At 32.8% G+C, this 22,015-nt stretch overlaps 1 protein-coding gene across 2 annotated transcripts; it reads right to left on the bottom strand.

Annotated features, from left to right (window-relative positions):
• Positions 1-1,353: 1,353 nt before the first annotated feature.
• Positions 1,354-20,778, bottom strand: LOC111989313 (agamous-like MADS-box protein AGL19). Of its 2 annotated transcripts, XM_024021101.2 has the most exons (7): positions 20,007-20,775; positions 3,449-3,527; positions 2,694-2,755; positions 2,492-2,591; positions 2,120-2,161; positions 1,992-2,033; positions 1,354-1,755 (listed from the first exon to the last, which is right to left on the bottom strand). In XM_024021101.2, exons 1-7 carry the CDS (start codon positions 20,186-20,188, stop codon positions 1,654-1,656), a joined length of 609 nt encoding a protein of 202 aa, XP_023876869.1. In that variant the 5' UTR covers positions 20,189-20,775; the 3' UTR covers positions 1,354-1,653. The 2 variants fall into 2 exon arrangements, with proteins under 2 accessions (XP_023876869.1, XP_065619550.1); XM_065763478.1 differs by lacking the exon at positions 2,120-2,161 and having other exon boundaries at positions 20,007-20,778.
• Between the last annotated feature and the right edge of the window lie 1,237 nt (positions 20,779-22,015).

Raw genomic sequence — 22,015 nt, 5'->3', positions numbered from 1 at the left:
CTCTCTCTCTCTCTCTCTCTCTCTCTCTCTCTCTCTCTCTCTCTCTCTCTCTCTCCACTGAAACGGTGAAACCAATAAACCAATGAAAATCCTCCTCAAGAACCTCAAAACAATCCTCAACCTGATGAAGTAGAAGGAAAGGATATGTTTTATTTGATTTATTATTGGGTTTCCTAGCATTTATTGTTGTTGTACTCTTGTTAAGCCATATTTGGTCTATTCGGTCTGTTTTGATTCATTCGGTCTACTTCAGTCTATTTCGGTTCACTTCAACCCACTTTGGCCCATTCAATTTATTCCGTCCATTCGGTCCACTTCAATCTATTTTGAACTAATTGAGTCTTAATTTGATTATTTTTCTAGATTGCCTTTTTAGTTTTCGGCTCAAAAATTCATTTTTTTTTCTAATTTTTGGGTTGAAAAAGAAAAGAAAAGAAAAGAAATTTATTCTATTTGGGCCAAACTATTTAGTTTTGAGCTAAAAATACAAACAAAATAGGCATTAGAAATTAGAAATATAATACCTAAAATAGTAATAAAAAATTATAAATAATTACAAGATTACCTTAAAATTCAAATTTCAATAATATGTGCATTATACTTAAATTTGAAAAAAAAAAAAAAAAATACAATTCTAAACTTATAGAATAATTTAAACTTAACGCAACATCTTACATGTATTCCATGGAATAAGGGTTTACATTTTTTTTTTTTTTTTTTTTATATTCTTGGATTTGTTCAAATTTGTCAACCAATTATGGTATTTTTAAAAAAAAAAAATCATTTTAATAACATCTTCTCTATTTATATAAAACAAAATTATAAATAAGTAATTTAAATTTTTTTTATTTAATTATGTTTTTCATATACATTCTTATAAAATAATTATATTACATTTTTCCAGATATTGCAACTAGTATCATTTATGCATATCTGATTAATCCAGAATTTAAAATTTGTCATAATTGAACTTGATGGATAAATTATGCTGCATAATAAATAAACGGATGTAAACAGAAATCAATCCTAGTGTTGGAAGGGGAAAAAAAATAGAGTATTTCAACCGTAGTCTATGTGTACTAAAGCATGCAAGCATCAACCATCATCAACCATCAAATTCAAAAGGCTCTCTAGCTACCCTTCAAGAAATTCACACACAAAAAGAAAATAATATACGTTTATGACAATTAGTTGATACAAGTATAACTACTACATTAAGAATGGCATAAACAACAATAATTACAAAAACATGCAAACCTGTATACTAAACCAGAAACTGTGGCCATTTACTAAAACAGTTACTACTAGTTCCTGGTGGGTATACCATAAAGAGAATATCACTTACAAAAGAAATTGAAAATAAAAAGAACACTTACATATAAAGCAAAAAGGAAAATGATACAATAAATCATCTGGTCATATACAGTTTTATCGAGTTCTGTCTGAGTAGTTTTGGCCAAACAAACAACACTATATATGATATATGGCCCAATTTTCTTTTGCCAGAGCACATGAACTCACACAATTTATTATTTGGCTGCACTATTGTATTGTCAACACACAGTAACAAGACCATTAAAGCCATTAAAGCCTTTAATCTGTATAGGTTTCAGAATAACTATATATTTTTTTTTTATAGCTGTAGTGCCCACTTCATCTTTTAGGTGGTCCTATGAACAATTCTGTTTCCACGTCCAGACTTCGTCTGTTCACTTCTCTCTGTTTGCTTGATGGGTGTAGTGGTGGCAGGCCACACTGCACATATTGATGCTACACTTATTACAAGTCGTACATAACTCAAAAACAAACTATATATCTTCTGGGCTAGAATGTGTTCTTGTTAATATATCACAAACTAATTTAAAAGTTTCAATATTATATTAGAGATAACTTAATCTCTATGCACCATCTCAGAATTTTGGTGCAAGAACTGTTTAGAGATGTCCATATAACTTAAAGTTCAAAGGAAAATTGGGACGAAATGAATTTACCTTGGCACGTAACTTTGCATTCTCTTCCAATTGAAATTTCTCCTAAATAAAGCCAAATGAAAATATGTCAAACACAATCAATACTATCTTGGAGATACAAACCACAAACAGTTGTGTTACATCTTTACCTGTTCCCTTAACTGTTCAATTTGCTCCCTATATAATTGGTTCTGCGTACATATGCACAGTCAAGTGCGTTACAGCGTCAATAATGTACTTAGCTCTATGTAGTAAAAGTAAGTTTCATGATATTGTATAATGTTCACAAATACTGATCCCGACCATAGTTAACATCTACTGTGCTTACTCCGAAAGAAAGAAAGAAAAAGAAAAGTGCGCTAACCACAAGTTTGAAGTTACTGTTCATAATATTTGTAAAAAAAAAAAAAAATTATCATAATATTTGTTAAAAAAAAAAAAATTATATATATTTATATATATATTTTTTATAAACATATATATATATATATATATTTATATATTTGTGAAGTTGGATTTACCTTTCTTGCCCTAATTTTAGTTAGGCTTCGCTCCAACTGGTTCTCAACCTGTTGTAGCTCATCAATTGGACATAATTCCAAACCATCTCCCAAGAGTTTTCTATAATATTCAAATTTCAAAGTATAAACAGACTGTAATAATGATAAACAAAAGAAACTACAAAGAATCTTCTAGTGTTGAGTTTTGAACTAGGTCTCGAACCGTTTAGATACTTCAAGAAGCTCGAGTTTCTTTTCCAAGCTCTGAGTGTCTTCCTTCACATGCTGCATGCAAATTAAAACAATAACCAAAACTGTATAATATGTTTACAAGCATGATCATGTTATGCTGTTTTCTTTGACACTTCTATGTACAAAGATAAAACATTAATACTACTTGGAGAACCATCATATATAAGTTGAAGTATCTCTCATGGAGTGATGAACCTTAGCCATCATCATTTACATACTCATGTACTTCCATTCTGCCCTCAAATTCTCATGAACGTGTTGGTTGCAAGGTTGATTTTGGAACTTTAGCAAATATGTTCGTTGGAATAAAAAGGGGAAATTCCTAACAGCTTGGTTGTGGCACATTGTGCAAACTCTTTCATTGTACTATAGCATGAGACTAATTCCCAAATGAATCATAACAATATACACTTCATCCCATATATATTTCAACTTGCTGATGATGCATGGCTACAAGAGACATATATATGAGGGGATAATGGAATTTAAGAAAAGTTATTTGGTCATGGCGGATGAGGCTGCATTTATGCCACAATTAATGACAGATTTTCATGATGACAAAAACTACAACTCCAGCAATTTAGTAGAGAATAATGTGCTTTCTAGATAATTAAAAGATAAATTTTCATCATTATGAAGAAATCGAGAATATTATTAGCAAAGGATTTGTATCTTATGTTGCTAGCTATTGTCATCTCCTATACTAAAAGCAAATGGAGGGCAAACCTGATTTGTTCCTTCAGATTTTCCGTTGAGTCCTTGGTCCTTGGATCTCTTCTGATAACGTTCTATCGTCTTGCTCATACTGAAGCATCTCCAGTTCACAACAAGAAGAGAAAACATGGAAACCACATTTTTACATCTTTCATTAGTATACACTTCTCATATCAACTTTAAATTAATATAGGCGGCTTGACTTGCCGGTATATAAAGGTATCAAGATCACAAATGTTTAACAAGTTTGTAATCTTTCTCATGTTAATTATCACTTTTGTTTGACATGTCATTATTTCAACGGGTCCAGTACTACTGGACACTAGACTTAAACTTGACCCTTTTAATTTTAATCCTAAACATTACTGTTTGTTTCTATTTCTATGTGAAAACTTCCATTAATTAATTTTGGATAAATTGGTTCTCCAAATTATAACAGAGAAATGATTTTAATGTAATCTCTCATTGCATATGAGAATGAAAGAGATATTGTATTTATAGTTTTAGATACATGATAAGAAATCAAATGAATCAAAAATTCAAACATACAAACTTGAAATAAAAATTTCAAATACACATTATTTACACATTATCTAACACGCCCCTCAAGGTGAAGGTTCGCTAGAGGAAAGCTTGTTACGAAAAAAATGAAAATCTCACTTCCCATGTCTAGTGTATACATCGAAAACCGGATTGACAATGGGATAAGTAGTATTAATATTGTAACATCTAGTGTAGGCACAGTGGATAGTGAGATACCAAGTTCACATAATGGTGATTGAATCCAAGATAGTTGGGCAACAAGTTCAGCAGCTGCTTTATACTCAAGAGGACCTAGTGATAAGCTTATGGACAAGGAAAAAAAGTAAAAGCACTAGAGCTCAATATACATTTGAAAATGCTTGAAGATAGGAAGGCCATAGTGAACAATGTGCTTGAGATTGCATTAAATATGCTTGACAATACTCCAATGATCAACAGATAGATAATGCATAAATTGACGGATTTTGATTACAACAAATGCAATATTAAGCCTTATAAGGGTCAGATTTTGTAGAGTATTGACAATCTGACAATAAAGTGAAGAATTGACAAAAGACCTACCACCAGTCTTGGAAACTTTGTTGGAGGCCAAAATTAGAATGACAACACTTGTATAAGAATGGGTGTAGACTGAGTATCAAATGTTTGCACTGATGTAAATGAGTGTTTTGGTTAATGGCTAAAAATGAATGATAATTTTTTTGGTCAAAAGACACCCATGTGTGAGTTGAGGATTTGTTTATTACGTTAGTATGAAAGCATTGTTATTTATATTGGGTTTTGTGATTGTAAGTATTAAGTTTGTGAATTGGAACTAAGAGATTTTTTTTTTTTTTTTAAATTAACGAAATTTAGGTTTGCTTGTATCTGTTTTTGTGAATTGGTTTGAATTTGTAAGTGATTGTAAGTATAGTTTGTAGAGATGATCAAGTCTTTGTAATCCATATAGTTGATAATAGACTTTGCTTGACATTATCAGGAGAGTGGTCATCAAGTTAACCAAATCACCTTAAACTTTATTATCTTGTTTACATGTTTTGATTTCTTAATTGTATGAAAGTTCTTCCGTCAGTCCCCAAATTCTACCAAACTGATAGATGAGCTTTTCGTGTCATAAAAAGTATTAATAAGTTCATACTAAAGAAATTACAAAATTTAAGGTTAAATTCCTAAAATCAAAAGTTTAAGAAAGAAATAAAACTTTCCCCAACTTTTAAGGTGCAAAAATGCGATTTAACATTTTATTTTCAAAACAACTAACATTTTAGTACATCATAATTAATCAATCTCTCTATCAATTTTGTCCGTCATAATATACTTAACCTTATTATGAAACCTAACTAAATTTTAGTTCCAAAACAATTAGTTCACCTATAAATTGATCTCCTAATCATTTGTTGAATTATTACCACATGCTATTACATAATATGTCCGATATTCTAGTAGTTATTTTTGAAAGGCTTAAATACGTTAATGGTCTTTAAAACTAAACACACACAGCTTATAATTTCTCACATGGCGTGATCAACTAAATACTAACACGTTCCATAGAGACTAAAAAATATCATTTTAATTTGATTAAAATCAACGTCTTTTCTTTCTCAAAAAAAAAAAAAAAATCAACGTCTTTAAGTATTTTTAGGGATTAAAAATGATCACTTTAAGTTTCTTATTGATTAAAAGCAACCACTTTAAAATTTAGAAATGAAAAGTTCTTATAGACAAGAGTTTAAAGACTAACAATGTATTTTAACCCAAAAAAAATAACGCACAGAAGTTTTAATAATGTCATGTTCCCATTCCTAGTTATTTAGAACTATTCTTTCCAACATTCTAGGACTCTAAAGATCCAGAATGGATGTCTCATAAACTGATGTTGCATAGGCTTGTAAAAGTTGAATTTAAAACACACGGACAATGCAACTCCTCTACAAATTTAATTTTACAAGAATTTTTGGCTAGTAGGGAAGGGAAAAGTGAAACACTCTCTCCCTCTCAAATTTTTATAAAATTAAACTAGAAAGTTGAATTTTGCTTTGCTTATATAAAAGCACCATAAACTTGATTAACCAAGTCAAAAATATTCTAATGTTGGGGCCATAATTTGACTCCTTATAACTACTCTAAAAACAGGCCTATGCGGCATGATATCGAATGTTATAAAAGATATGAGTGTGTTCTTCATTATCAATTGGTTTTGAAATGAAATGACACAGCTTACAGTTCGACATTCTAAAAAATATCCTAATTGATCCCTTAATATATATTTTTTACCCTAATTTGACTAGAAAACCATTAAAAATGCCCAAATTGAGTAAATAACAACCTAAAATCTAAATTTCTAAAAATCACATAAGATATATTTAAAAAAAAAAAAAAAAAAAAAACCATTCGCTCAATCAACCAATATTAAGGAAAACCCATCCGAAAGTTTTACAGCCAATATTCCACAAAGAATAAATTATCGTTACTCATACAACTTTGTTTGAAAAATTGGCCCAATTTCATCCTTTCATCTATTGAATCTCATGGAATTGAATCTCACTCCACGAATTCTTTCCAAATATGATCAAATATTTCCTCTTTCTTCTCACAAAGATAAGAACCCTTAAGATTCAATCTTATGCTGATTGAGGAACAATTAAAAAACATATCTTTCCAAGTGAAATCATCCACCTTCACCAAAATTGCTTTCTTTGGAACTTTAATCTAACAATACAAGGTTATTCAAGTCAACAGGTGTATGTGTTTTCATATTTATAAGAATACTCTTTGGACTCTCATCAAACACTTAGTCTACATAACCCTCTTGTAAGGTTCTATTACATAAAGAACTGACCTCCAAGATATATAGAACTAACCTGCAATATAACGTGGATTTGGGCGGCAGTTTTCAAGCCTACTGAAAATGGACAAGGCAGTGAGTTGGTTTGACACTGCATCAAACAGCTCCTCCATCCGTTGAAAGCATGCCTCTAGTTGCTCATTACATTCATGTCATCTATGGCAGCTTGCCTTCACCCATATGCTCCTTTTCATGTTATAGCAGGAACCTATCCTCTAATACCAACTAATACAGTATTGGCACGTAGAAACTGAATCTAAAACAGGCGAACGACATAACTCTTCTAGAAACCTAATTCTATAAGAACTTTAGACTAGTAGGTAGACGTGGCAAAATTGGAACTAAACCCGTTAATCTGCTTGAACTCATAGGAAAAATATGGGTATAAGTAGATGTTTTTTGTACCCATAGAAAATTGGTCAACTCAAAACCGTTTAAGACCTAGTTGGGTCGAGGTGTCCTGCATATCAACCCATTTTTTAACACACAAACTTTTCAGTTTTTTTTGTAGCTCTTTTCTTTCGCTTATTAACGTTAAGTATTTAAGTATTATTTAACTTTAAAATTGTAAATTTAAAGATTTTATGTATTATTAAAATTTTATTTTTGAGTGCTTTTATTTATTTGTTCTCTTCTTTATATTAAAAGAAAGACAAACAATATGACTAAGTTTTTTTATTTTTTTATTTAAAAAAATACAAGTCATACCGAATCAACCCAACCCTTATGGCTTGTTTGGATGTTTAAAAATGAAGGGGGAGTAGAGTAGAGGGAGAGAGAGTAATCCAATTACCTTATTTGGAAGTTTTTTAAGAAATGAGAGGGAGGAGTTTGGAGGGGTTTGGAGGGGTTTCAACTCCCTCTAGCCCCCCATTTTTAATTCTCTCAAATTGGAGAGATTTGGAGGGAGAGTAAAGTACATAAACTATTGACCAAGTAAATTACCTAATTTACCCTTATTATATTAACAAAATTACACAAGGGGAAGGGCTAATTACTCCCTCCCCCCTTACTAATTTTAAAAACATCCAAACAAAGTGGAGGGGAATCATTATCCTCTACTCTCCTCCCCACTACTCCCCTCCCCTCTACTCCCCTCTACTCTCCTCCCTCTCTAAACTTCCAAACAAGCCATTAAAAGGCTAGGTTAGAGCTATAAGATAACCTATTTAGCATAACTCATTTCTTATCCCCTTAAATATTTTATAAAATTCAACCAAAAAATTGATTTTCGTTTTAGAGGTTCTAGGCCTATATAAAGGCACCATAAAACTTGATTACTAGGTAATAATAATAATAATAACAGTCTAAAAGAAATTCTAATTGACACGTTTCAATATTTGGATTCTAATTTGATTAGGAAAGCACTAAAAACAACTAAAATTGAGATAATAACAATTTAAAATCTAAAATGTCAAAATTTTAATAATTGTAGTTTGCTTGATCAACCAATATGCCTTCATGCCCTAATACTTGAAATATGCAGCTAATTTCCTCCTAAGTTAGGGTGCTTGCTTATTCATATTTAAATAAGATCAACCTAGTTCTAAGGAATAAACACGCCCAATGAGTTCCTGCGCCAAATATTTCTTAATGTATTAGTCAAAAGCAACTGACAGCCAAAAGCAACCTTGTTTTTTCACTGAAAACGAACTTTTTTTACTTTTAATATTTCACATGATTGAAAATTTCATCTTCTTCAGTGCAAACATCAAACAGGTATGACAGTACTTGAAGCTTATGAGCCAATAGTGATACGGAATTATCAACCAAGAAGAACAATAATATAACAGTAGCATGAATGACAACTGACAAGACAACCTGCATAATGACGGGAATCTGTGACTGTTGGATGCAACAAGGCAATCAATGGTTCAGTGGTGACAACAAAATTATGACAAGCCAGTGAATTCAAGAATAATACAACTGTGAAACAATGCAATGTTGTGACTTGAGGGCTTTAATAAATGATTGACCGGCTACGCGTACGACGTCCGTAGATGAAATATAATGCAACAATTATCAAAATGTTATGGAGATTTAAGATTTAAGAACTGATGCTGGCTGGCCACTTTAATCAGGTATTGACGATTTACAACTTCAATTTTAGAGTAAATCAAGTTTCAAAGTTAAATGAAATTTAAATATGAAGATTATGCAAGTTCATGCGATGTTGAAGATTAAGTACTTTTTTATAACTAAATAAAACCTACATGGTAGTATAAAAAGTTTAAACTTGGAGAACCACTTTAATGAGGCAATACTCGATAAAATATCCACTTGTCCATCTGCCAAAACTGACCTACTTGTTAGGTTAGTTTTTAGGGGTTGATGGGTTGCCAAAAAAATTTGTGTTATAGGTTGGGTTAGATTTGGGTCAAGAGATTCACAAATACGCCTAAATCACTTATATTTAAAATATATATTATATGTTTTTGTTAATTACTCTCTTACCACTCTCCCTAATATAAAACAAAAATCCTAACTTATTTTCTCATTTTAACTCTCAGTCTCTCACTTTCATTTCTTCCTACTTAGAATTTGAGTACAATGATGCTACCATTTAGAATTTTCTGAAGATGGCAAGGGGCAACAAACAGTTGTAATACTGCAACTATTCTATTTTATTTCTAAACTAAGTTGAATTAAAAAAAAAACTATTTGATATCTTACTATCTAAATGTCATTTGGTTTGGTTATTTGTGTTGGTTAGACAATTTGTGTATGGTGCTATGCTTGAAATTTTTGGAAGATGGTAGGGTCACTTGTAATACTGCTAGTTGATGTTATTCTAATGCTTATGTTTTTTTTTTTAATAATAAAAAAAATTATTAAAAAAAAAAAAGTCCAACCAAACCCACATGGGTTGGGTTAGACCCCCATGTGATGGGTTGAGTTAGGTTGAGGTTTTTTTAACCTAATCATAGTGGGTTGGATTGAAAAAACCTCCTTAACCTGACCCATGAACACCCTCTCATTTTCACTTTAATGTGATTCTTCTTCCCATAGTGTTTGCAATGCCTAACTTAAACAAAAAAGAAGATAAATATTAAGAAGAAGAAAGTAAAACAAACTTTATTAATGCTAGACAAATGAACACCCGAAGCAAAATAACGTCTTCAAACGTACATGCACGGCCATCATTTGCCTTTCTCAATTTTAAAGCCAAATGACTTCTATTAGGTATTTTAGGTGTTGGCTATTTTCACACAGATAAAGTTGTAATCTTTACAAAATTTTACTTATAATGTCAAAAATTTAATGTAATTGTTTTTGTTAGGAACATTTTTATGTAATTGGCTAATCTTTTGATAAAACGTACTTTACTTATAATTGGATAGATCTATGATGAGTTTAGTACTTCAAGAAACAAGTATTCAAGTTAAGTATTGAAGTCATGCAAGTCTGACTAAGAAACAAGTGAATAAAGTATTGTTCATTAAAACTTGACAGCAATCTCGACATAAAGACTTCTATCGAAATTTAATGTTGAAGCTCACCATAAGCTGTATCTGTCGAGAATTATGAAATCAAACTTTTCAAATTTGATTACTCACATATTCTTATGTATTTGTGAGAAAATGGACGATCAAGATGACATTAATACAGTCTATGCTAAATTGTACAAGGTTTCCGAGAAGCATGAGAAACTATATAGGCTGGCCACCAAAAAGCTAAGCGATGCGGAACTAGATCGAGAGGAGCTCTCTACCAAGGTTGATGAAGTCAATTAAGTCATTAGAGCACTGTGATTTGAGAATAATCTCTTGGTCGAAAGGACCAAGCTGTTTCAAATCAAAACTCAATTGGAGAGGACTTCCAGTGCAAAACTCGATGAGATGCTAGGTTTTCAAAAAAATGCTTCTGACAAAATCGGTTTAGGGTATGATTTCTCTTCTTTTAATATTGCCTTCTCTAGTACAACTGTGTTTGTCTCACCTGTTGATAATGTTAATTCTGAGAACAATGAATCTAAAACTGAAATAGCTAGTGAGAACTTAGAAAATGACAAATCTATTCTAGGAGCACCTCCTGAGGTTGAAAAGAAAGAGACTAGAAACCCTAGGACTAAGAAGGCAAACAACAGAAAGTCTCAACAAAAGAAGCCGCTTTTCTGTCATCACTGTGGAGCTTCAGGGCATACACGTCCTAATTGCTATAAGTGGTTAGCCACACAGCAAACCAATAGTATGGTCTTATCTGGAAATCAGAATCAGTTTTCATCATCTCTTGCTCTTTTGGGAGATCTTCTCAAGGCCCTCATGTTCCTTTCAAATTTGAATGGTTTCAATTATTCCTCCTCACCTCCGGATCAAAGTTTCGCACAAAGAAAAGGTTCTTCCAAGGTATGGAATGAAAAAAGCTCAAAGTGATTCAGTCACTTTTTCTCTCTTCCTTTTATGTTTTGCATTACTTGTTTGTTTTGCTTTCTCGCTTTTGAGTTAGTCTAGTTTTATGCTTTGTGTGTTTCTTTATGTTTTTGTTTGGCGGTTTTTTCAGTTTTTGCTTTATTTTGTTTTTTTTTTTTTAATAAATTTTTTTTTTTGAAAAATCAAAAAAATACAAAAACAGTGTTATATGTGTATATTGGTATTTGTGTACCTTGGATGGTCATTGAAATAAAGTTTCTAAACTTTGTATCTCTTGTAACTTAAATGAGCATTTTAATGCATAACTAAGCAAGTGAGCTTTGTGTCTCATGTTGATGATGAATACGATTAAGTAATCTTTTATACTTAATACTCATATCACTCTTTTTTACGGGAATGACTAGAGAAATACATAAATAACCATCTCATCACTAAATCCCGCCAATCATGTATAACATCTATGTGTTTCGGCATAGCAAATTTGTAATGTTTTGGCTTACATAATTAGGTATTTCTTTTCTCTCTTATATGCCCTCGCATGATATGTTCAAAAAAAAAATATGCAAAGAATATAAAAGTAAAAATATTCAAAATGTTTTTAAAAATAGTTGTAAGCATGTTTCAAAGAGATGTGGGAGTTATATGATGTACTTCAAAGGTGATAGTCTCCATCAAACAGTTATGATTGTGTGTGAGTGTATTAGATTTTCTCATATCTCAAATCGCCATAATATAAGAAACTTATGCACTCTTGCTATGTTTCACACACAATACGCAAAATTCTTTACTACTTTTGATACATATGCAGGTACAATGTGATTTAGTCATTACAAGAAATACATGTGTTAATATATGTTCACTAAAATGTCTTAACTTGTTTTTGAAATATAAAATTGGTTAGACTTATTTAGTGTGTGTGTATATATGTGTTTTTTTGGATTTATGCTTTGCATATATGTTTGGAGCTATTTTAAGAGCTTAACATGTTATTTCGATCTTTGTTTGAGTAGTTTGCTTGTTGCTTTCATCTCTTTATGTTTTTCTTCCTTGAAAAACTCCTTTTCTTCAAGCTCGACAACTTCTCAACAGATTCATTTCTATCGAGCCTGCTTTCTCTTTTCTCGATAGATCTCAACAAATTCTCGATCCATTGAGATTTTTAGGTTTCTCCTTGATAGATTCTCAACAGCTTCTTCGATCCATCAAGCCATATTTCTGATCATTTTGTTTGCTCGATAGCTTCTCGACAGATTCTTGATCCATGGAGGTGAATTTTGTTATTAATAGATCTCGATCGCACCTCAACAAATTCATTTCTATTGAGATTTAGTGCTCGACAGATCTTGACAAATACTTTGATCCATTGAGCTACATTTTCTATATATAGCTTAGGCGCAATTCAAACTTCACTTTTTCATTTCTCTCTCAACAGAAAACACTTCTCTCTCACCCCATACACTCTCCTTTCACTCAAATCTCCTCTCCCACTCCTTTTTCGGCCTAGATCAAGCTTCAATCTCTTGGTAAGTGTTCTAAATCCCTTCATTTACATGCATTCACGCATTTTAGACCTAGGTTTTGGGTTTTTGAAATTTTTTGGGGGTTTTTGGTTGGGTTGTGTTGTTTTGGTAATGTATGCCATTGCATTCTCATTGCATTATAACAATGTTTCATGCATTTTAGATGTGTGATTGATTATTGTTGTTTAAGTGCTGGTAGGTTTGGATTGGGTTTTTACCCATGATGCTTTAAATTTTGCACATCACATATTCATGCATTTTTCATGTATATGTTATATCTTTTCATGCCTTTTCTGGTTTGTGATGTGTTCTGTTCTCTCTCTCTCTCTCTCTCTCTCTCTCTCTCTCTCTCTCTCTCTCTCTCTCTCTTGCCTTTTCTGGTTTGTGATGTGTTCTGTTCTCTCTCTCTCTCTCTCTCTCTCTCTCTCTCTCTCTCTCTCTCTCTCTCTCTCGGATAGACCATGCCATAACACCCAAAGTGCGCAAATCCACTCCGACTCAAAACCCTTTTCGTGTTTTCGAGTCATCCTCTTTTGATCCTCCTATTCCCTCTGACATTCGGTTCCGTGATGAGAAGGCCATGATGAACTTCTTTAAGAACTTCCAAAATCGTGGCGTTCATCTGAAATGCTAGGTTATTCTATTGGACTTCTTCGACATTGCTCTACCCAAAGTCATTCGGACTCGAGGATGGGAGTCCCTCCTTGGGAAACCTGAAAGGTGTCCAGTCATGTTCATTCAGGAGGTTTACTCCAATATGCATAGCATCGATACCTCTGTACCTCGTTTTGTTACCACATTTCGAGGTACACATATCGTAGTTACTTCAAATTTTATATCCAAGGTACTGCACGTTCCCAGGATTGCGCATCTTGACTACCCTGGCTATGAGCGTCTTTAGACTGTGTCCAGAGACGAGCTTATCTCTTACTTTTGTGAGACTCCTTCTATATGAGGTGGTAAGCCAAACACCCCATGCTTGGCTTTGCCAAAGGCCTGAGGTTCCTTAACATGGTGATAACATTCACTCTTACACCTTTGTCTCACTATATCTCCATCACTAAGCCTCGTGCTTGTTTTTTTCTTTCCTTGATGGAGGATCTTTGCATTGACTTTCCCTCTAACCTCATCACATCTATCATAGATGTGTATCAGGATACCGCTACCCATAATAAGCTCATCTTTCTTTCTACTATCATGCAGATCCTTCAGCACTTCTCCATTCCTATTCCTCTCTCTCTCATCTTTTCACCATTATGGGTGCCATCAGCACCGGTTCTTTTCGTCGGAGCGAGGCCCAGCTTCGATCGAAGTGGCCACAAGTGGAGACAGATGATCCTGTAGCTTCTACCATTCCACCTTCTTCTTCGACTCCTTCCTCCTCTGCTCCTTCTTCCTCGGCAGCTGGTGTGACTCTTGAGGCCATCATGGCCCAGCTTCAGAGGATGGATGCTCGTCTTGACTATCTCACTGATGAGATGTGTCAGATAAACACCTGAGTAGGACACATTGCACGCTGACAAGCTCGCATGGTTAGCTTTGCACCCTCTCCCATTCCTTCTCCAGAGGCCTTGGCTAATAAGGATGATGCTAACTCTTCTAGTGATGATGAAATGACAACCTCTCAGTGACTTGCCCTTTGTCATTCGTGACAAAAATGGGAGCAATTTTGGATTTAAGAGTAGTCTTGTACTTAAGGGGAGAGTTAGTATAGGATTTTTTTTATAGGGGAGTTGTATATTTTGAGGGATGTAGTGAGGTTTATATGTACTTTTCTTTCTGTTTAGTTATAGCCTCTTGTACACTGGTCTTGTGACCATTTTTTTTTACATACATTGTACTTTATTTTCATATATATGATAATGTATGTTTTTTCTTCACCTATCTCTACGTGTGTTGTTTTTTTTCTATCTTTATACACATGTTTCTTTATGTATGCAATCTTTATTTCTATTTCACATATGACGCCTTGATAAGTTTTGTTTAAGTGTTTCAAAACAGGTTGTGAAAGTCTACTATGCTATGAACTCTCTTCTTGCATAGTTTTTCAAGAGTTTATGTTAGGGTTAGATTTTTTTGTAATCCAACAAGTGGTTATGAGTTTAGTGATTTAAGACTTCTCTCATAATTCATTTGTCTGTTGTGGTTTTGTCACAGATTTCAAAGGGGGAGATTGTTAGGGACATTTTTATGTAATTGGCTAATCATTAGACAAAATGCACTTTACTTGTAATTTGCTAGATCTAGGAGGAGTTTAGTACTTCAAGAAACAAGTGTTCAACTTAAGTATTGAACCCATGCAAGTCTGACTAAGAAACAAGTGAAGGAAGTATTGTTCATTAAAACTCGACAGCAATCTCGACAGAAAGGCTTCTATCGAGATTTAATGTTGAAGCTTGATGCAAGCTGTATCTGTCGAGAATTACGAAATTAAACTTTTCAGATCTGATTACACGCATATTCCTATGTATTGTGTAGGGTTTCTTTTCTCACAACTCTAGATATATATAAGGATTATTTTAAGAGTCATCATAAGTAGTTGCAAGAAATATACATGCATATTGTGACCGGAGGCAGAAATTGCTCTAGTTCATCATTCTCTCTGTGGAAGCTACTGCATCTTTACGCCAAGAGTTTTGTGACCAAGGAACTTCCTGATCTTCATTGTTAATGAACTGGAGAACTTTGCAGCTAACATCTTCCTTGAGTTGATGAGTTGTTCACGTACTGGGATCTGTGCATCATTAGTTAGTCACGTACTGGGATTCGTGCATTGAAAGAGAGATTGCTGCTACAATACAAGTCCAATTGGGTATTGAGGTAAGGGTTTAACTGTAAGTTAGTATTTCAGGATAGGCCAAAGGGTTTGGTAAGGTTTTTTATACTTAAAACCGCTTGTGATTGATAATAGTGGATTCTTGGGAGTGGTGACTTTAAATTCATCTAGTGAGGTTTTGCCTCAGTGGTTTTCCCCATTTGCAAACAAATTACCTGTGTCAAATTTATTTTCTGCTGTATTTAGTTGTTTGGTGATTTGTTTATACTACCATGCTATTACATGTAATTTAACTAATTAATTAACTTGGGTAATTAATTAATTTGCAAGGGGTCAATTCATTTTAACCCAACAATTTTCAATGTCATATGTAATCATTTGGTGTAGTTAATGTTGAAGTCAAATGAAACGTGTCACTGCGCAAGTCTAGAGAATTTTGATCAAACAAAATTAAGCAATTTTTTAAAAATATCGGACAGAAGTTTCGCCTAGTTTTGATCAAGTGAACCTCTTATGGAAAGCAACCAACTTTGCCTTCTCAGTTGATTTGTAGCCGATCAACCCTTGATTTTTACACCTTATAAGAAAGAAAAATAACCCTAATATATATTCCATAAAGAAAGATAGAACAAGTATTCAAGAGAAAACCTCTATCCAAGTGTTCAAATCTTTCACGGTCTCCAATTGATATACACTTGAGAGGAAATTTCACTACCAAACACATGATCACCATCTATTTTGTTAGGGTGCTGTTGTGAAATATTTAAACCACGAAGATGTTGCAAAATCTTCAAGTGGCCATGTAGTAACCAAAAGATTGGTTTGGGGATCAGTGATAGACTTGCAGTACTAAATCACTATGAAGACTAAAGGTTGGTTCAGCTATTACAACAGAAGCAAAGAGCTCGAATACAGTGTCTATTACATGTGTTGGATGTCTAATAAGTTAGTCTGTATTGCAACAATCTCTAAAATGGATTTGTTAAGTTGAGCTTTGTATAATGTTTTTACCGTTTTGGATTTTTACTCCGTAAACAAACCCTTTTCTTTATGTGCGCGAATATTTGTTCTCTGTTGTGATTACGTTTTTCCTGTTGCACTTGAACATGTGTAAACTACCGATGAATAATTGAATAAATAACTATAAGTGATAGATAAGCCGCTTAGTGATCTAATGCATTTTTTCAACTTCAATAATCTAATTAGCTTTTAGTTGTGCCCTAGTTTCAGTCATTTGTATGTTAGTAGTACAAATTGTATATTTATAAGGAGATTTCTTGCGAAAGAGGGCTTATGTTGCTGATATCTTCTTTCTTCTTCTTTTTTTCCTTTTTTCTTTTTTCTCAAACTTAATAATGCTTAATTTAATGCTCAATTAGAAGGACTGGACTTGCAATTTGCTCGGTCCAAATGCATTTTTACTATATGCAAATCTTAAGTTTAATGTAGATTAGGGTGGTGCAATATGCTAGATCATGCTTCACATATATGCTCCAAACTTCTAAAATCCAGCTAAGCAAAAACTAGGATGCAGTACTGTGACATCCTGAAACTCCAGCCGGTTTACCTATTTTTCTGTGAGTGACTCCAACGACATCATAAAAGAGAAGGGAAGAAAATAAGAAAAAATGGAACCAATAAATCACATTAACTTTTCGGTAAGAAGTGAAATCTCTAATTTTCAGCACTTTAGTCACTGTCTCAATCATGAACGGGGCATATAAGAGCATTCTCATCAAGCATTTCAAAAAATTTAGCATTTAGCATCTCAGTCCGATGAGAAGAAAAAAGGAATAGGGAGAGAGAAAAAAGATATTTTAATTAAAATAGTATTAAAATATTATTATATTTATAAGATTTGAGCTATAATGGACTGTCATAGATAGCAGTCCACTTTAGCTCATATGCTAAAAATTTTAACACTAACACCTTTGTTGTGATGTGCTTTTTTGGAATAAGATGCTAAAAAATAGCATTTTTAGCTTTTGAGAGTTTTAATGTGAATGCTCTAACTTTTCCAATTACCATGCTCGAAGCAGTTAAAACTCAAAACCACTTAAATAAAAAAAACAACAGAATACTTTTTATTCAATTAGCTAATAAACCAATCCTTAGGTAGGCCAATACAAGTAATAATGAGGTGTATTAGCTTGCTTATCTGCTGGTAAAGATTCCTAGTCAAGAAGCAAATCTAGTTATTATCTATTTCCCATCAAATGACAATCAAACACCTTTTCTCTCTCAAATAATGCATGTAACTTGATAAAAGACGAAGCAAAAAAATTAGTAGGTTGAGGTCTGAATCATAAGTTTATGGTTCATTCACAAATTCAAATGAATTTAAATATCCTGTCTTATTTAAGGCTTGAAAGAAGTAGAAGAATCATTATAATTACACATGACAAAAAAGTTTATTTTACCAAACTACAACAATATAGTTTTAGTCTCAAAAACTTTGAGATAGAGGCAACCACATGTATTCTTCATCCTTGCTCTATCCTAACTAAAATCATATACAGGAACCACCTATGTCTTATTCTTTATTGATGTATTAATCTCTCTTCTTTGCACATTATCAAAATATCTCAAGCAACGACTCTCCCATGTCTTTTCACTAATAGGAACCACCTATATCTTTTAAACTAATTTTTTACATTTCATGTCATATCTTTGTATTTTTATGTATCCATCTTAACATTCTCATTTTACTTATACTTATTTTATGAACATATTGCTTTTTTTGAGTGCAAACATTTAGTAATTAAACTGGATTTTTTTGTTGTGTTAATAAGCTAAGTGTTTAATTACCCCCATGCCCTTAAACAAAAATATGACTCTTGATTGAGTTAGATTTTAAACAGGATTTCTTCAGTTGATCCCATATGTGTGTATATATATTCTTTTTTCAAGCAAAATAATATCAACTCAATACGTATATAATTAATATATTTATTTACCAATATTTCCACCAAAAAAATTATTTATTTACCAATATTGCTTAAAGCAAGTGGTAATAAATAAACGAGTATATTTTAACACCAATATCAAGGATAAGTTAAACCAATAGGTAAATGGAGATGTTGGTGATCAGAGGTCCAATCCATTTCAAAAACATAATAAATAGTACCAATAAGAACATTGAGAACAATGCCTTTCTCAGATGTCAGAAGGCACTCTTTTTATGCCCCCATTTAGTAGGGCATTTCAAGCATACTTTTGAGTATTATCTACACTTTTTTCTTTTTCACCTTGTTTTATTTGTACATATATCAAAAACATCCGAACAATATTATTTAAGCTCTTTTATCAAACACATACTATTTTTTTCTTTTTTCTTTTTTGAGATATAAAGGCCCTGTTTGGTATAACAACTTAAACATATATTTTTAATTATTAAACAATATTACAAGTATTTTTACATATTTTTTCACTCACACGTATTTTTACACATATTTTCAAATAACAAAACACATGATTTTAAGTATATCTACCAAACAACCAAAGACACTCAAACAATCACAAGATTCCAAGTTTCTTGTCAGTCACCAATGACTTAGATGTAATCAAGGGGTCATGTCTATAAACAATCTTTAGATTAGCTACAAAATCGACAGAACAACAAATATTATACTGTTCCATGCTTTTAGTATCACTGAATTCGAAACCGTTTTAGTGATAGGGTAAATTGGTTCATGCTCTCTTAGAAAAGCAATAGTAAAAACGCTGTTTTTCAGGCAGGCAATAGATGGAGATATCTGAAAGATTAGTTTCTTCTGTTGATTTAAAGATGAAATCTCTCTTTCTCTCTCCCTCTCCTTGCACAAAAGCAACAAACTAACACTACCTATGACCATGAAATAACTATTTAAAAATATTGGACAGTAATGACCATAGTAGATCAAAAATCTCCAAGACTATTTGGAAGATCGCACCTATGGACCATGAAATAAGGAAATGAACATTGTAAGCAACAAGACAAAGAAAAAAAAAAGTAGATGGAAATATAGGAGAAAAATAACAACAGTCATTGAAAATCTCCAATATTGTTTGGAAGATCAAGACAGGAAAACTGGAAACACAATGAACAAAATCAGTAGGCAATTAATATTGAATGAAGACGAGAGAGATCAGACGCCTTTGACATATAATTAAATTCAGCTCGTTAATAATCATGATACTTACCTACATGGTACAGGTGTCGTACTAGCCTCAGTAAATTTTAGTACTATAATTACTACAATATATTACTATTATGCTTCTATTTATTTCTGTACATAATTAAAATTCAACCAAAAAAAAAAAGAACAATTTTTTTAGCAAATCGCCAATTATTCTTGCCTTGCCAACTATTATTTTAGCACAAATCTTTTTGGTTTTCTAGAAGAGACAGTTTAACTTCCAAGTTAACAGGCTCTACTATTTCTAGATCCATGAATTTATCAACCAAATGATGAAGATGAAAACAGCAAGAAATTATGGTTCTTAATATGAGTAAAATTAAGAATCTAAAACGTACCAAGAGCTTGAGAACTCGTAGAGCTTTCCTCTAGGAGAGAATATGATCAGTGCAACTTCAGCATCACATAGAACTGAGAGCTCAAAGGCCTTCTTTAGCAGCCCATTTCTTCGCTTTGAAAAGGTTACTTGCCTGCTTGCTGCATTTTCTATGCGCTTCATCTGAGTTTTTCCCCTCACCATTTCTTGCAGTACTCTAAACTCTCCAAACAAGAAGAGCGAATTTCCAGGAAAAAAAAACCCAGAAAATAAAATGATGAACTTTACGGAAATCTGAACCGAAGCAGAATAGACAGTGGATCTAAAATCAAAGCTTGCAAACTACTATGCAAGACCCAGATACGGTTTCCCAAAATAGAAACCCGGTTAACGAAATCTAGAAAAGGAAAAAAAAAAACAACAACAACAACCGCACAAAAAAGAAAACTAGAATTAGTGAAGCAAAGATGGGAGAGATCTTAGAAAACCAAGAAAGAGAGATTGAGGAAATCTGAGAAACCCTAAAAAAGTGCCCAGGAAAAAAGAGAAACCATAAGATTGATTGATTGATTTGATTTGATCAGCTTATCTACTTTGTTATTGGCATTTTTAGGAGCTAGAAGTAGAAGAGGAAGAAGCCAACCACAACCCTAGACAATGAATAAAGAAAGAATATATAGTAGGTCTTAGAACCTAATCTCTTTCTTTTTTGGGTAAACATAATGGAAAAAACAGACACCTCCCAAAAGAAGAAAAACAGGAATAAGTGCCAAATACATGTGTGAACCCAATGAGACTATTCCTCAATCCAACTAAGGATTTGCTTTTTATTTTTATTTTTTGAGAAACAAAGATTTGCTTTTTTAGAGGCATGGAAATTCGGTGCCTATTGCGTATTTTGACGCAACGTGGATAAAGAGAGACTGACAACCACTCAATCCGGTGACACTAAAAGAGGGCTAATAGGTGTGTGAAGTGGAAGACAACAAACATTCCTGTCGGTTGCCATTAATACCCGGACAGGCTGGAACCCCCAAAGTAGCAGGGAAATTTGGAGCACTGCTTCGGCACTCCATCAAAACCTTCCTCTTCGGAGTGTAAACTGTAAACAAAATAAACAATGGTTTGTCCGTACGAGAGAGAGACTAATTTTTGAGGAAGTCGAGGTCGTCCGTACTATGAAAATAAGAAGTGTACCAATCATGACTTGCCAACTCTGCTCCTGTGGGTGATATTATTTAGACACTGTCACGTGGCTAGTCCTTCTGTGGTTCTTCAGCTCAGGACTTTTTCTTTTTTACTTTTTTTCTTTTTTCTTTTTTCTTTTTTTTCCCTTTTTCTATGGTTATTATTGCTAGTCGTGTCAGATAGAGGCACACGAGCATATATATATATATATATATACACACACACTATATAATATCATAGTAGATTAGGTTTATGTTTTTTACAGTAGTACTGGTTTTCGGGGCGCGAAGCTTGAGTTTGAAGCTCTCGTTAGGACCACAGACAGTAGGGTTGCTCTCATAAATAATTGTGAAACAAAACATACCCACCCTTCTTTTTATAAATTTGAAAAAACAAAAAAGAATGAAGTTTATTAATCATAATTTCTAGTTTTCTTTTGAGAGAACATAATAATTAATTATAATATGTCTATTATTAACTGTACTGTTTATATATAACTGGGGGAGTACTATTCAATTGTTGTGCCAAAAATAGTGGTCTATTCACTATAAAATGTTTTTAAGCAAATTCTAAGCTTAGGTCTATACAAAATACAAACTACCCGCCTAATTTAATTTGGTTTGACCGGATTATATGCTTAAATGGTTTAATTAAAATTTTGAATGAATTAAATTTTGGTTATCTGTTCATCGGAACTAACTGGACGGATTGGTTAAGATTTAATAACAATTTTAGAGTTGATTGTTGGACTTTGCTTGATGAATCTATGAACCTTATTCGCAAATGATGGGTTTCATATATCCTAGCATTGTATCATTACAATCGAGTTTCTTCTTACCTTGA

This window comes from Quercus suber, unplaced genomic scaffold, assembly GCF_002906115.3.
Source record: "Quercus suber isolate HL8 unplaced genomic scaffold, Cork oak 2.0 scaffold_509, whole genome shotgun sequence".
NCBI classification, from domain to species: Eukaryota; Viridiplantae; Streptophyta; class Magnoliopsida; order Fagales; family Fagaceae; genus Quercus; species Quercus suber.
The sequence above is the reverse complement of the archived record's forward strand: the minus strand, read 5'-3'. Positions and strand labels throughout refer to the sequence as shown.

Coding starts and splice junctions, on each gene's coding strand:
- LOC111989313 (XM_024021101.2), bottom strand. CDS start 20,188: ATGGTGAGGGGAAAAACTCAGATGAAGCGCATAGAAAATGCAGCAAGC. Junction 2,162..2,491: donor CTAAAATTAGGGCAAGAAAG/GTAAATCCAACT, acceptor ATATGTACGCAG/AACCAATTATATAGGGAGCA. Junction 1,756..1,991: donor ATGCAAAGTTACGTGCCAAG/GTAAATTCATTT, acceptor CAATATGTGCAG/TGTGGCCTGCCACCACTACA.